At 36.2% G+C, this 16850-nt stretch overlaps 2 protein-coding genes across 2 annotated transcripts; both read left to right on the forward strand.

The window, feature by feature from the left end:
• Positions 1 to 5404: 5404 nt before the first annotated feature.
• On the forward strand, positions 5405 to 7770 carry LOC136825715 (paraneoplastic antigen Ma6E-like). The gene is made up of 2 exons (XM_067082486.1): positions 5405 to 5461; positions 7208 to 7770. Exons 1-2 carry the CDS (start codon positions 5450 to 5452, stop codon positions 7649 to 7651), a joined length of 456 nt encoding a protein of 151 aa, XP_066938587.1. The 5' UTR covers positions 5405 to 5449; the 3' UTR covers positions 7652 to 7770.
• Positions 7771 to 15213: 7443 nt separating this feature from the next.
• Positions 15214 to 16562, forward strand: LOC136825578 (brain acid soluble protein 1-like). The gene is made up of 2 exons (XM_067082164.1): positions 15214 to 15344; positions 15925 to 16562. The coding sequence occupies exons 1-2, from the start codon at positions 15333 to 15335 to the stop codon at positions 16447 to 16449; spliced, it is 537 nt and encodes a 178-aa protein (XP_066938265.1). The 5' UTR covers positions 15214 to 15332; the 3' UTR covers positions 16450 to 16562.
• The last annotated feature ends 288 nt before the right edge of the window (positions 16563 to 16850 follow it).

Genomic DNA, 16850 nt, shown 5'->3' on the forward strand with positions numbered 1-16850 from the left:
TTCTTGTTCAGGGGCAACACAGGCTGTTTTCAGTTTACAGATACCAAACTTAAGTTTCATAAAATTTAATCTGAAAAATCTTAATATTCATCTCTTTAAGCCGGAAATTTCAGCGTCCTCTTTAAGCCAACTTTCTTAACTTCCTTATAGGATTTCGTTATTACTGGGATAATTACCCATGAGTATATGATTACTCTTATCATTACACGCATGACTGCACCTACAGACAAGAAGAGAATTTATGCATACAAGTGTGCTTGAATGCATAATTCAGACATGCCAGATGTATACCTTACATTTAATGATCCCGTAGGGGGAGGGGGGGTTAGTGCCGTTAGTGCACCTCATGCCGCGCACTGTAGGCATTACTTAAGGTTTCTTGCAGTATCCCTTCGGCCCCTAGCTGTAACCCATTTCATTTCCTTTACTGTACCTCCATTCATATTCCCTCTCTTCCATCTTACTTTTCACCCTCTCCAAACAACTGATTCATAGCGCAACTGCGAGGTTTTCCTGTTGCTACTCCTTTCAAACCTTTTTTACTGTGAATTTCTGTTTCAGCACTGAATGACCTCATAGGCCCCAGCGCTTGGCCTTTGGCCTAAATTCTAGATTCCATTCTTACATTTAGTGAATACCTTCATATTAACAGTCCAGTGGTTAGGGTGCTGACTTCACCAGGAAGAGGTCTCCGGTTCGATTCTCGAGCGATCCAGAACATTACATGTATATTTCTTGAATTCCCATTGGGGCTTTTGCAAGTTGAATGTGGTGAACTACCTCTCTCTCTCTCTCTCCATAGAGAGCTAGTAACAATGAAGAGTGCTCTGAGAATTCAGGCAAATGATTCTCTAACCAAAAAATTATTTGGATTAAGAAATGTGTTTATAAACAATAATCCACCTCTTCTCCCAATTAGAGCTAGGAGATTGTTTGAGTCGCTAAATATAAATATACAGTTACCTTTAATATTAAAACTACCTCCTCCTTGGACAATGAATAAAATGAGAATTTGTACACACTTGAAATATTTATCAAAAAGTTGTTCATATACCCCAGAGCACCATAGACAACATACAATAGAACATATAATCCGAAAAGGTCCACATTACGCAATATACACCGACGGATCTAAGTCACAATACAGAGTGGGACATGCTGCATTATCCCAAGACAAAATGTATCAGTTCTCTCTACCAGATAATGCCTCAGTATTTACAGCTGAGTTGTGTGCAATATAGCATCAGCCATAAAAATAATTAAAGAGGTCTTGTGTAATAATTTTTTTATTTATAGCGACCACAGGAGTGCTATAGTAGCCGCGTCTCCTCAGACACAACATGAGAGGGCAGTTAAACAATTGAAACAAAGTTGTTTCAAATAAACACTTCAAACAATCTGACACATCCCTACTTAACAAAAAAAATCTTCTTTTTATTTTTTCCAAACTACACTGTCACCCCCCCCCCCCAACAAGGATGTCACAGAACCACCAGCCACAACAGGACCCAATCCTGGCAAGGTCGCCATTATGTCATGGTCACTTTTTACTCGTAATGATCAGGTTTGTAAACACTAAACAATATGGGACTGGAGTGGACTGATGGACTGAAACAACCAAAGAGGGAGGGTGTAAAAGAAAATACATAAATACCTTAAACCTAGTTTATTAGTACAAACATATTACATATATACAATGAGCCCAGGTTCTAGAAAGCAGAGGAACAACAATAACAAATGATCATTACCATAACTAATCATCTCAAACTTCAAAAAGCAAAATAAACTCCAAAGTACAATTATTCAAATACCTTTAAGTTCAAAACATCAATTAGTAAAATAAATTGACATAACATAAATATCTAAACCACCAGCAATACTAATATCATCATGAAAATATTTAAACAATACACTTGAGCAATTCAGCAACAGGGCATACATTTTCTCATCAATGATAGTAATAACATGGTGCATAAAAACTTTCTCATCAAATATAATGATAACAATACACTGTAAACTAATAGGAGCCACACTTGCTCACCAATAGTAGTAATAAAAATAACACTCTGCAAACAATAAGAGCCACAGTCAAAAATCCTCAAGGATAACCATCGAATACTGCCGAGACATCATCTACATCCAACACTGGATGACCACAACAGAGTCGGTGCGACAATTTCCCAGTTGCCATAGAAGAATACTTCCTCTGAACAGGTGACCATTGTTTAGCTACCACCTCATCCTCAGGAATGGTACTGATGTTCTCCTTGGCTATCAACAGGTAACCAACACCTGCCACATCCAAACCATCCCCGTCAACAAGGTGATACTCCAAAATCTTTTGCTGCTGTGTTCTCGACTAAACGTTGCCGAGAATCAGTTGATCCGCCACCAGAACCTGACTGACTAACAAAGAAAATGGAGAGACGAACGCCACCTCGTCTCTCACACACAACACGAGAGGGCAGATAAACAACTGAAACAAGGTTGTTTCAAATAAGCACTTCAAACAACCTGACTATATATATATATATATATATATATATATATATATATATATATATATATATATATATTTATCTCACTACATCCATATCACTCACCTTCCAACGTGGACTTAGTGATACTCTCGAGCACACATTCCTTCGTGCTGTATTGGATATACTGGGTGTTTTGAAATTAGAGCCCCCACCTCCCCAGAACAAATGGAAAGTTATGAAGTTTTCTGCTATAGCTTATCTCCAAGTACATTATTTTAAGTTTCTATTAAGCTATTTTTCATTTTACATTTTTTGTATTTTCAGAGTGAGTGACGGAGTTAGATACAGCCATGGCCAGCAACTCGGAGGAAATTAGATGGATTGACCAAACCCGGGCTATAACCTTCAGAGAGGCCAGGGATGCTGGCGCATCCTTCATTTCACATTCCTGGATAGCTAAATACATTAAAAGAGATGAATCCTTTTTTACAAGAAACTGGAACAAAAATCCATGACTGTCATCGCGAAAAGAGTGAGAATCTTTCTCAGGAGTCAAAAGACATCATAGCTGAGGCAGTGGGTAGACCAAGAAAGTCTTTACGTAAATTGGCGCTTGAACTAGAAACAAAAAGACGAAAGAAGAGAAGTTATAGTGCTGTATATCGTGAGTTGAAAAAATCTGGTATCAAGCCATTTCATGTTATCAGCAAGCCCAACATCACTCAGCAACAGAGAAGACCGTGCATGGTTTTGTGGTTCATTTCTTAAAGATTGGGATGAAGCTGACTTTCTCCATGTTGCCGCATCAGATGAATTCTTCATTTACACAGTCAGGAAGCCAAATCATAAAAATGACATCATTTGGGCTGCAAAGTTGGATGATATCAGCGATGACGTGCACTAACGCCAAGTTGTGAAATTTCCTGAATGTTTGGGAATTTTTCTCTGTTTCACAGCCAAACGGTTAATGTGGATCATCAAAGAAAAAGGACAGTCATGGAATGGCAAATACTTCAGAGAAACTGTGCTTACTGGTGGAGTATTTCCTTTCCTCAAAGATGCTGAAAATGTGTTATCTGTTGAAGAAGTCACATTTTTGCATGATAAGGCACCATGTTTCAAGGCTCTTCAGACACAGGAGCTGCTTTGAAACAGTGGTATCGATTTCTTCTCATCAAGTGAATTTCCACGTAGCTCCCCTGACCTTAATGTGTGTGAAAACATTGGTAGTATCTTAAAGGATCGTGTTGAAGCACGCACAGTGAACTATGATGGTATACCAAGCCTCGATGACCTGCGAAGAGAGGTGACCGAAGTGCTCAGGAAATGGGTTTGAGTCTCAGCTTTTTGCGATTTGCTGAAATCATACCCTCAAGAATGCAGGCTGTGGTACAGGCAGATGGAGGCCACACAAAATATTAAATACTCAGAGAGAAACTTAAATAAATACCTGTTCTGAATTACTTTTGTTTTTGTCCATACCAATTTTAGTTTATGCTGTAGAGGGGCGGGTCTAATTTCGAAACACTCTGTATACACACACACACACACACACACACACATATATATATATATATATATATGTATATATATATATATGTGTGTGTGTGTGTGTATGTATGTATATTTAGGTATATATATAAGTATATATATATATATATGTATATGTAGATATCTGTGTATATGAACATATATACATGTATATACATTTTCAAACACAACACACACATATATATACATATATATATATATATATATATATATATATATATATATATATATATATATATATATATATGTATGTATTATATATATATATATATATATGTAAGTGGGTGTGTCCGTTTGCTGATTTATGCGCAGTTTTACTTATTGTACTTTTAGAAATGCAACTTTTATCGCTCGGATTTTATCTTTGTCCCAGTAAACCAGTAGTTTTTGTTTAATATTTTTCGCATAAACTTGCGCTGTGTTTTGTACCTCCATTGATTACAGTACTTTTTCAGGTATCCAGTCTTGTCTTCGTTATTGATTTTTCTCTGTATTTGATTACGTATATATATATATATATATATATATATATATATATATATATATAATATATATATATATATATATATATAATATATATATATATATATATATATATATATATTATATATATATATATATATATATATATATATATATATATATATTATATATATATATATATATATATATATATATATATATGTATATATATGTATATATATATATATATATATATATATATATATGCTGTATATATATATATATGTGTGTGTGTATATATATATATGTATGTATGTATGTATATGTGTATATATGTATATATATTTATAATATATATACTTATATTTATTTCTAAATATACATGTTATATATATATATATATATATATATATATAGAGAGAGAGAGAGAGAGAGAGAGAGAGAGAGAGATGGTTAGATAAAGTTTTCTCACCACTGATATTTAGTAAGGTTCTAAGCCAGTACATATGACCTTCTATTCTTTACCTAAATGAATCACGTAAACGTGGATTCCAACATATAGCAAAAATATTTGGCTGTAATCCTAAAGCAGTAAATCAAAGGAAAGCCCAGCTCACATTTATTACATCACCGCTTTGTTCAATGCTGCTAAACAAAAGGCTAGCAACGGCCTTTGTCTTAGCCGAAGAACTAAAGTTCAGATAAGGAATGAATTGACAAAAAAGAAGAAAAACAGAGCCAGCATTTCTTTGTGGTCAGACTGACGGCAATTTGATGTGGCTACATTATATGTCACAGGGAACCAATTTGGCATTTTGGGGTTCCTGTAAAGGCGTTCGTTCGTTCACCCATGACACCGAACGGTCGCTCCTGGCCGGGTTTTTGACGTATATAAGGCGCTGGAAGGACATAAGGAGGCACAGTCCTTCCTCGGTCGGTGAAGAAAAGCAGACGACATGAGATTCCTGGTAAGGATTTGCTGTGATTTGTCACTCTGTAGTTATGTTAATTATATACTGATGAACAATTATTGCTTTTGATCCATGAATGTAGTGTTTTTGTCACTCGACCTTTCAGGAGAATAGCGATGATAACGGCTGTTTTGTTGTTGGCTATATTGTGGTAAAGACAAGGGAATTGCTATTAGAGGACATATTATACGCATGGTATAAATGATACTGTGGTAATAGTGATACTGTAATATGGTAATATGATACTGTGAGAATATCAGGATAATGATTGACATAACATAGTAGTTATGGGAAGGTACAGGTGATAATGACGCAGGTGATTGTTTATGAGAAGATTGTGCTTATGACATCATATACGAAAGAATGTCATAATCACAATCTTCTCATAAGCAATCACCTTCGTCATTATCACCTGTTCCTTCCCATAACTAATATGTTATGTCTATCATTATCCTGATATTCTCGCGGTATAATTATTACAATATTATAGTATCACTATTACCACGGTATCAATTTTACCGTCTGTATCATTGTCATATATGCTCTTAAAACAAAGATCCTATGTCATAATAGCTGTCCTCTTATAGCAATTTTATAACAGGGCCTTTGCATCATAAGGATTGTTAGTTTGGCACTAGGACCGCGGTTATGACCTGAACTTTATCCGAGAAAGATGTTGATTTTAAATGGCGATGTTTTCTATGGAAAAAAATATTAGTTATCAAAAAGGATATTTAATATGTACAGTCTAATAACTCAGGAGGTTCAAGTCTTGCGGTTTTAGTACAGGATAAGTACTTTTAATTTCGATAGGATTTTGCTTCTATTTGGAAAGTTCTATATTGAAAATCGAAGTAGTTTGATAGGTATTTCTTAAAGATCCCAAATAATTCAGTTTAGAACAATGTGTCTGAGTTTCCAAAGTTTCATACGTAGTATTCTTAAGCTTTTTATTGTATTTAACCTTTGATAATAATTATTAACAAGTAAAGAATATGGAGCTGTTTACCCTGCATTGACATAAACGATAATTTTGGTATTTTTAACTCAAGAGAAACTGGCCATAAAATCGGTACGATGAAACCCTTCAGTAAGAAGGAAACAAGGAAAATTATAAGGGTTTTTTTATTCTAATAAAACAACATTATTGATAAAAAAGCAAAGGACCACCTATATAATCTCTAAAACTTCACAAAGCTGCAAAGGAGTTCCCAGTAAGATACCTGAAAGTGACTCCTGTACTTCTTGTCCTAAAACTGACGTTTAGTCTAAAATCTAATTATATACAATATAGCTAGTAAGTAGATGATGTGTTGAAATAATTTTGTAGTTTATAATGAAGCTATTCTGTGGTTTAAAGAGAGCGTAGTGTTAGCGACTAAACTTAGAAAGAAGATATAGTTTTGGTGAAGATTATAACTACTTTTTACTATTATTATTTAATTATTTAATTAACAAAATTACCTTCTACTTTCCTGCATAATGGAATGAGTCATCAAACACCAACTTCATAAAATCAGATTCTCGTCAGAGATATCAAAAGATCGCAGCTTATATCCCAGTGCATAACAACAATAGCAGCTTTATTTAAAAATCACTAAACAGTAATTTAAATGAAATCTGACGCAATCGTAACTTCTACCTCTTTCGACGGTCTTGCCTCACGTTTGCAACTAGCCTTCGAAGACGCCGTTGCATATTTTCTCTAACTTTCTCAAATTTTGTAAATGTTTCCTTCGGCAGGTATTTCTCTGCCTGGTAGCCATGTGCTACGCTCGGCCTCACGGCGTCATACCCGCTACTGGAGGAGCCGCTGACACCGCCGCTCAGGACGCCACCGGCGCTGCTGAAGCAACCCGCACCGAGGTTTCAGGCGCCGAAGCAGGGGGAGCCGGTGAATTTGGCGCTGAAGCTGAAGCAGGGGAGGCAGGCGAGGCCGGTGAAGTAGGAGAAACTGGCGAATACGTCGCTGAAGCTGAAGCTGAAGCCGGGGAAGCCGGAGAATTTGGTGCCGAAGCCGAAGCCGGAGAAACTGGTGAATATGGAGCCGAAGGGGAAGCCGGTGAAGCAGGTGAAGCCGGCGAAGCAGGAGAAGCCGGAGAAGCCGGTGAGGGAGGTGAAGCTGAAGCTGGTGGTGAAGGCGAAGCTGGTGGAGAGGGTGGCGAGGGAGAGGCCGGTGCAGCCTAATTAAAAGGGGGGGGACTGTGAATCTTAGGTTATAAGTTTTGTATTTTTTCATATTTTATGACAAGACAAATATATATTATCTGTTATCAACGAGTTCAGTATTAAATAATAGTTACGGATTTCGTGTTCTGATTAAATCCTTCACCTTTTGACCTTCAGCCTAGAAAATGTCGACGGGGTCTAATGAGGTTTCAGTGACTTGATCTCAGGCTAAGAAAAGCAGGGTCTCATAGGCCACCTGCTTAATATTTTAAAGTAAATTACCAGGAGATCAGTTTATAAATCCTGAACACATCAGGTAACTGTTGCAAGCCGTTCGAAAATGAAAGTCTCTCTTGTCCAGTGGAACAGCATCAGTTATGACTGAAGCAAGGTGATTATTCTTAATACTTCTCAATATACTCGTACAATGGCTGATTCAGTAAGGATCGAATATCATCATTCAAAAGGTCTGTCACCTCCTACGAGGTCGAGCTCCACTTAACTGTCTTATTTTATTTTAAGTTCTTGTATACAGGAGGCCTGGCCCAGATACGAGAATGGGGTTGTCCGTCTTGTCGGTCTGTGAATCAGAAAATACAAGTTATCTAAAGCTCATTAATTTCACTCTCTCCATTTTTACATCTGTTTTTTCCCGCAAGGTGGCGTTTTCAGCCTCAGAAAAAAAATATGATTTAATAAACATCAAGTGTATTTAATGCTATTTCACGTTTGCTTTCTTTAGGATTTTAACGCGCATGGAAAAGTAGGCATCCGCAGATTACACAGATGGCGATGGATTTTAAGATGTACTCCATGGGAAAAGCCCTAGTGGTATTCAGCTGACACTCTAGTCTCTTGGCGTCGATAACCACAGCCACTGCGACGCCTGATGACAAACAAATCATTCAGTTCTAATCTCGTAGTCCAACTGTTGTGTGAAATGTTTCAGTCATACCAGAACACCATATAATTAAGCTGTGTTTGCTACATTGCAAAGAGGGATAGAATAAAACTAGTTTCTCAGCTAAGCCTTATGACGCGTTGCAGAATTCATGACCAACCTTAAGTTTTTTGCGTCAAATGTCTCCAGACCGCCGTGATGACTCTTAAGTGCATCGTGAATGGTCTCAGCTTGAGTTCGGAAAGAACCAGTCTATCAGGCGATTCGCAGTAACGGGTTAAAATTATACCCTGGAAAATAACTGTGCCCTCTGGAGTTCGGACGACTGACGACACTTAAATTTAAATACTTTGGTTATTCAGATTGTTTCTAATTGTTTCATCTTATCTCCAGCATCCAGAGAAAGTTGCTGGTGATGGAAACCAACCAGTGACATCATTCTTGAGAAGAAGATGTGCATTAGACTAAAACAGCTATTAATTGTTTACATTTTTTGTGCATTAAAGGCCAAGAACCACAAATCATGAAGTTTATTAGTATCCTTCTGAAAGATTATTCCCGAGAGTTAAACAAGAAGTTTCGGAGGTGACAATGGAAGTAACATCAAGTAACAAATAATAGCATCTCCATTTGCTGCTTCAAACAAGTGGAAGGGAGAGAGAGACTCCCTAAAAAGGCATGCACATAAATCCTCGTACGCATATTCTTATCTGCTGCTCAAGACACAGATAAGTTACACCGGCCGCTGGTCATTCGACAAATGGCGATAAGCTACGCTGGGTGACTACTAAGATGAAGCGGACTCCGTTGACAAATAAACATCTTGATTAGTCTTTGGGTAGGACGTGTGGAGATGAAACCTCTCTCTCTCTCTCTCTCTCTCTCTCTCTCTCTCTCTCTCTCTCTCTCATATATATATATATATATATATATATATATATATATATATATATATATATATATAGAGAGAGAGAGAGAAAGAGAAGAGAGAATTTTTCTTTTCCTGCATGGTCACGAGTGGCATAAAGGTTTCTTTCCCTGACCTTTTGGTTTGCATCCCGTAAACCACAAGCGGGAGTAGAATAACGGCAGGACCATCAACATACGCCAAATAAAAAGTATAAATATAAGATTTCGATGATCTTCAGCTGAGGAACGCTAACTCCTTGGAATTAACATTTTTAGAGGAAGGGAAAAGAATTAGTGAAGAAATGTTTAGGTCGTACCAGAATGCCTAGATTTGAAGGAATGAAATGGAAAAAAGAACTGAAATATCCACTTTCTTTATGTTTACTTTTCTTACCATGTCATTTTATGGAATCGCAAATGGTTCATTTAATGGTATCTGAACAAGTAGCACGTGGAATTAATATACATAGCTCTACACTGGAATGCATTGGCAGGATCACAGTCAAGGAGGAAATGTGTTTTTGATGCGAGAGCTAACCTTCATTTAAACATTAAAAGAGAGAGAGAGAGAGAGAGAGAGAGAGAGAGAGAGAGACTGTAGTCAAGTGCTCACATCTGTGCAGCCAAGTAAGGAGAAGGAGTATCCTGGAGTTTGGTTCATGGGAGGAGACGAGGGTGTCTGGGTGTACCAAGTATTAGGTGGAAGTGAAGAGGAAGAATGTGAAATTGTCGACTAACCTTCATTTAAATACGATGACAAAAAAAGAGAGGAGATATTATTTAATGATACCATGAGACAGAAAGGCGAAGGTTTAGTCAATATTCTAGATCAGGATAAGGACAACTGCGACAGCCTTGATTGTGAATGATGCGGATTGATTGAATGGTAACAGAGTGCGATATTTTAGAAATCGAAAATGCTCAGATAATCTGGCACAGCTTTCTCGCAAGGCCTCGATGACTGTTTGTTCCCTTTCTACTTTCGGCCTTGGAATTCTTCTCTTCCTTATGTGTTTCTGGACCTTGATAATCCTGTGTCCTTCGAGAAGCAGGTTTACCGTGTACACCAGTCTGACCGTGCATTTGGTCTTCGCTCATTATAAAAATATATATATATATATATATATATATATATATATATATATATATATATATATATATATATATATATATATATATATATTATATATTATATATATACATACGTATTTTATATATATATATATATATATATATATATATATATATATATATATATATATATATATATATATATATATATATTATATTATATATATACATACGTATTTATATATATATATATATATATATATATATATATATATATATATATATATATATATATATTTATATATATTATATATAGACATACATACATACATACATACATACATACATACATACATACATACATACATACATACATACATACATATATGTAGAATCTACTGGTCACTTTTACCAGACACATATGTAATTCTAATAGCCATAATGCCCTCTTAACTCGAAGAATTCGAGAAGTTAAGAGGGCATTGTGGCTATTAGAATTACATACATATATATATATATATATACATATACATAAACGATATATATAAATAAATATATATATATATGTATATGTTTTTATATGTACATTCATATTTATTATTAAGCATCATCAGCCAAAGAAGATGATTTTACAGTTATCTTTGGCCATCCAGATTTGGCATCTATCCTTGTAACTGTCCGCCACTTTTTCCAGGTGGATCTTGGAGACTTAACGACCAGCTGCGAGTTTCTCTTGACTTCAGGCCATAATTTAAGAACACATTAACGAAATTTTCCACTACACCGAACTCACCGTATCCACTAAATCGGCTCCACTGACTAAAATGTGATGAACTGAGCGAGATTTCAATATCGAGAATGACTTTTCACATCAGTTTTTCACTCTTCAGGAACTCTGTAGGTGATTATCTTGACCACCTGTCAGTGTTTTGTTTGCAGCAAACAAGACCTTGAGGAACTTAGTGCGTCAGTGAGACCGTTAGCGATAGTGTCATACGGTATCATCTCATGGCAGGTTTAATCGTGGGCTTCTTAAGGCAGTAAAAATTTCTCAGGTACTGGGTTGGCAATTATAAATGGAATACCTGTTCGACACATGCAAAAGTGAGTGTATATATATATATATATATATATATATATATATATATATATATATATATTTATTTATATATATATATATATACTATATATATACATGGACGTGTGAATATATATATATATATATATATATATATATATATATATATATATATATGTCTATATGCATATATACATACATACTGTATATATATGTATATATATATACATTTATATGTCTGTTTGTGTGTGTGTGTGTGTGTATGCATAGGCGTAGAGCTGTGGCGGGTCCAACGGCGAATCTTATAGGTGCAGTCAGCCTTAGTGGGCGCCTCGGCGCAAGTTGTGCAGCGCTTAACTCACGTTTTGTTGATCCGCGAATCGTTTCCGCCCGACCGACTATAGTCAAATCAAGATGACTACGAACTTTTGCCAGATTTGATTCATAAAACATCTTCTCATACTAGGTCAGAAAGGGTAAACAGTTTAACACTTCCTCTGCGTATCTAACCGTGGAGGCGTAAAATGAGCAACAGAACTGAAATCTGAAGAACTGAAATTATACATTTAAACTGTTTTCATCAAAAAGTAGGATAAGGACGATCTAGTTTCTATCATCTAAATGAATCATGCAGTTGTTCAATATCTAGCCCAGACTCACTGATGAAAATAAATTATGCAAATCGATAAAAAAAAATACTGTTATTGGCTCCTCGAGTGATGACAGATTGTATATTAAGTCGGCCTTGTCCCGGAACGGTCTCTTTCTTCTGGGCAGCCCGTGGAAGGGGTAAATCGGATTTTATGATCGGATTAAAGAACCCTGAATAGAGAGATACAGAGTAACTGTAGTCAAGTTATAAGTCAGAGGAAGAAGTTTGCCAACGTAGCTAATGACAGCCATGTTCGCAGTCATTTTGGTTTGACTGGAGTACACACAAATGGAAATGACACCCAGCATCTGCTGGGATATGGGAAAGGATGTTAGGCTAGCAGCTTCATCCCTAAGAAATTGCCGAAAACCTGAGGTCTGTACCTACCCTTCCAACACCAAGTTCTCCAAAGGAGGAAGAGGCATTTTATATACACATACAGTACAGTATATATGATACATATGTGTATATATATATATATATATATATATATATATATATATATATATATATATATATATATATATGCATTTATATTAATATATATATATATATATATATATATATATATATATATATATATATGCATTTATATTATATATATATATATATATATATATGTATATGTATATATTATACACACACACACACACACACATATATATATATATATATATATATATATATATATATATATATATATATATATAATGTATATAAAATTATATGTTAACCTTCAGATTCTCAGCGAATCGTTTGAAATTAAGTTGATAGCACCATGGTTTTCCCCGCTTGACTGTACCCCACCAGAGCCAGGTAACTATCAGGTACATGATTTTTCGCTAAGGTCAACAGAGGCTCAACGCGTTTTAATAAACTGCTCCTAAATTTATTAGTCTTTGTGGGGAATGGAACCCAGTTCTTTTCTTTGGCGAGGCTTTTAGTTCAGTTAGCAGTGAGCCCCTATTTTCATGAGACGTGAGGTTCCAGACACCTTGGTCTCCTCCTGACTGCGACCCATCATAACCAGGTAACTCCCAGGTACACTTGGTCTGCTCGAGCTTTTTCCCCTAGACTGAGATCTTCACTGTAGGCCTGGGATAGCTGAGAAACTATTCCACCCAGCTGATACACTTCTTGCATTGAAAAATGTCAGTTATGTAATTTAAACTGTTTAAGGGCAAAAAGTTCAGACACTAAACCAATCATAAAAATTCAGGAAAAGCTGAGGATGATGTTATGCACAGCGACATAAGTAGAAATACTAAGAAGAAAATATGATGAAAATTAGTTATTATAATAATAATAATAATAATAATAATCGCCTCCAAAGCCCGTCAACGCAGAGGCCCAATAAAACGGAAATAAAAGACCAAGAGAGAATATAGACAGAGAACAAAGTATACGGAGGGGATATTAATAAAAAAAAAACATATATTGTGAAATATAAAAGAAAAATAAAACCAGTATTTAATCGAAAATATTAGATTAAGAAGAAGATGAAATTAAAAAACCCAAAAAAGTTGCTCGATTGGGAGAGAAAGAAATAAAACGAAATAATAAAATTGAAACTAAGTCATGGCCATAATAAAAGACGCAAAGTAAAGAGAAATGAAATATTGAAAGGAGATTACGAAAACTTACGAATTAAAAAAAAAAAAAAAATTAGAGGAACTGAAACAAAAACTAAAAAATTCACAAATAAATAGGAATGACAAAGCTCATGCAAAACAGAAAAATGAACGGAAAGCTAAGCAGGTGGAGAGAGCGCAGAAGAAATAATAGGGAAGACAGTGGAAATAGAAAAAAAATATGTACCTGAATACAACTGGACCCGTTACCTGCTTAATTGCGTTAGCGATTTGGAAACCAGATTAACGGGTACGGGGCACGAGAACAGTTTTCACATTTCGACGTTTTCTTTGCAGATTTTATGCGGAAGTTTATTGCTGTCTGTTTCGCCAAAATATGCAAAATGATTTCAAGATACTGTGTCAGTGTTAAAACCGAAAATTCTCTTCATGTTGATTTTCAAGACACAAACGCACACGCTCACGTATGTGTATATAGGTGTATGTAATGTATATGTATGTATATATATTGTATGTATGTATATTATATTCATGTATACATACACATACATATATATATGCATGAATATACGTGTCTTTATATATCTATCACCCTATCAACGGTATATATTTATATGTGCCTGTTGAGAGAGAGAGAGAGAGAGAGAGAGAGAGAGACCTGTTGTTGAACAAAGAGAAAGATTTAAAGTTCTGATGAAAACAAATGCAAATTGTCGCCTCTTGAATGAAACTAAATGTGAAAAACAAGTAGAAAAAATATTCACTTTAGTACCAAATGTATCGTTCACTATGATATGTAAATGCTCTTATTTAACTTAAGGTCGTAATTCCATGTAAACAAACAATACTCTATAATTACAAAACATAAATAACGGTAAGAATGAGAGATGAAATATAAAAATATTGATGCTAGTTCTTGATTTGCACTGGTAAAGAGTCTCCCAAACTTATGTGAAATTCTTTAAAGTTTTTACCTTCAAAAGCATACAAGGACTTTTTAAGATTGCATATATCGCTACCACTCGAATGCGCTTTCTCATTTCCCTGCTATTTTCTTGTGATTTATGGAGGTTTACGTGAGCTTACTCATACTTTCTGCATTTAAAAAAAATTTATTGTTTGTTTAGTAACTGAATTTCAATATGGTGCTGTATTTATCAGTGTTAGTTGAATCTAGCGGCAAACTAGTTTTGAATATAATTTTCCGTTTAGTACAGGAAGAGTGAAAAAAGTACGTTTTTTTCTGAATTTCCTGACTGAACGGACACGACGTTTGAAGAAATCAAAGAGAAGGCATACCCGGGGCACTAAATCATGGCTCTGGTGCCCATGGAAAAAAAAATGCGGAACCGATTGGCATTTGTGGCACTGAAGAGCCTTCATCCGACTAACCGTGATAGTGACGCGTCGGGATTTTTGACGTATATAAAGGAGGAGGACTTCTTACAAGCACAGTTCTTCCTCGTCCCTCAGCGAAGGCAAACATACTTTACAACATGAGATTCCTGGTGAGGATTTGCCGCTGTTTTTACTTGATTTTCTGCTTCGATACTCTTCCTCTGTTCCTTTGCTTAATTTCTAATGTTTAGATTTCGTTAAACTTGAGGCGTTTTCTGACTTATTGTGAAAATGTTGGTTACACTTCAGTTGAAGGTTTCAGTGAGTGACCCTTTACAAAATGTGTGATATTGCAGTCTGCGACGCCGTTTGAATCGGTCGATTAAATAAAACTTGTCTTAGGTCTGGTCCAGATCTTTCGCAGTGCTGGACATTGTTTTACATATTTAGACATTTTTAAAAACTGTTAGATCCACCTGGCTACGTTGCACTATTCAGGTACAGCTATTTTGTTCTTGATATGAGAAACAATATACCTGGTCGGCTAAACATGTTCGCAAATTACCTTCAATGTAACAATCGCTTATCAAAGCCACAATTAAAGATAGGCTCTTCTTGGTCATTTTATTGTTTATGTTCGTCTTAATAACCTTGGCTTGGCTTTGTGAGTATTACTACAGTGACAGTGTCTAAAGTCTCTTATTCATATTAGCGCAAGATAGGTTATACTTTCTCCTGTTCACATTCCAGGTATTTGTGTGCTTGGTAGCCATGTGCTGTGCCCTCCCCCAGAGGACTCCAGCTGCTGAGGGAAGTGACTCCAGCAGATCTCCTGTCGCTGAGGAAAAGCCCGCAAAGGCCGAAGCTGCTGAGGTCAAGCCTGCAAAGGCTGAAGCTGCTGAAGTAAAACCCGCAAAGGCTGAAGCTACTGAAGAAAAGCCTGCCAAGGCTGAAGCTGTCGAAGAAACCGCTGATGCTAAGACTACCGATGCTGCTGCCGAAGCCGAAGCTGGGGAAGTAGCTGAAGCTGAAGCTGCTGAACCAGGTGCTGCTGAAGCTGCCGAAACTGAAGCTACTGAAGCTGGTGCTACTGAGGCAGAAGCAGCTGAAGCCAGCGAAGCTGGTGCTCCTGAGGCAGAAGCCGCTGAAGCTGAAGCTGCCGAAGCTGAAGCTGCCGAGGTTGGTGCTGTTGAAGCTGAAGCTGCCGAAACTGAAGCTGCCGAGGCCGAAGCTGCCGAAGCCGAGGCCGCTGAAGCTGAAGCTGGTGCAGCGTAGGAAGAGCTCTTAACTTTAAGCTCGTTATTGTCTTGTGTGTCAATATTTTATGAGAAAACGTGCGTTTATTAATGTTATGATTTACCAAAGCGTTATTAAATCAAAATGTTCGACTCATGCTTGTGATTACCCTTCCTGAGAGTTAGGGAAATTTATTGTTTAAGGTGACTGGATATCCCTTGGTTATTGTCTGTCTCTGTAGACCTTGTTCAGGCTTGCTGGCTGAAGGCCTCAGTATAATGGTAGTTGTTTAGGACTACGGACAACAACATTCGGTCTTGAGGCTAACCTAATGCTCGATGGAGCCAGTCATTCCTTCATTTCATGTCAAGAATAACACTTTTATTGCGAAGAATTGCACGGTAGAAAACAAAAACTTGTATTGAATGTGCTTATTCTTT

This window comes from Macrobrachium rosenbergii, chromosome 39, assembly GCF_040412425.1.
Source record: "Macrobrachium rosenbergii isolate ZJJX-2024 chromosome 39, ASM4041242v1, whole genome shotgun sequence".
Taxonomy (NCBI): Eukaryota; Metazoa; Arthropoda; class Malacostraca; order Decapoda; family Palaemonidae; genus Macrobrachium; species Macrobrachium rosenbergii.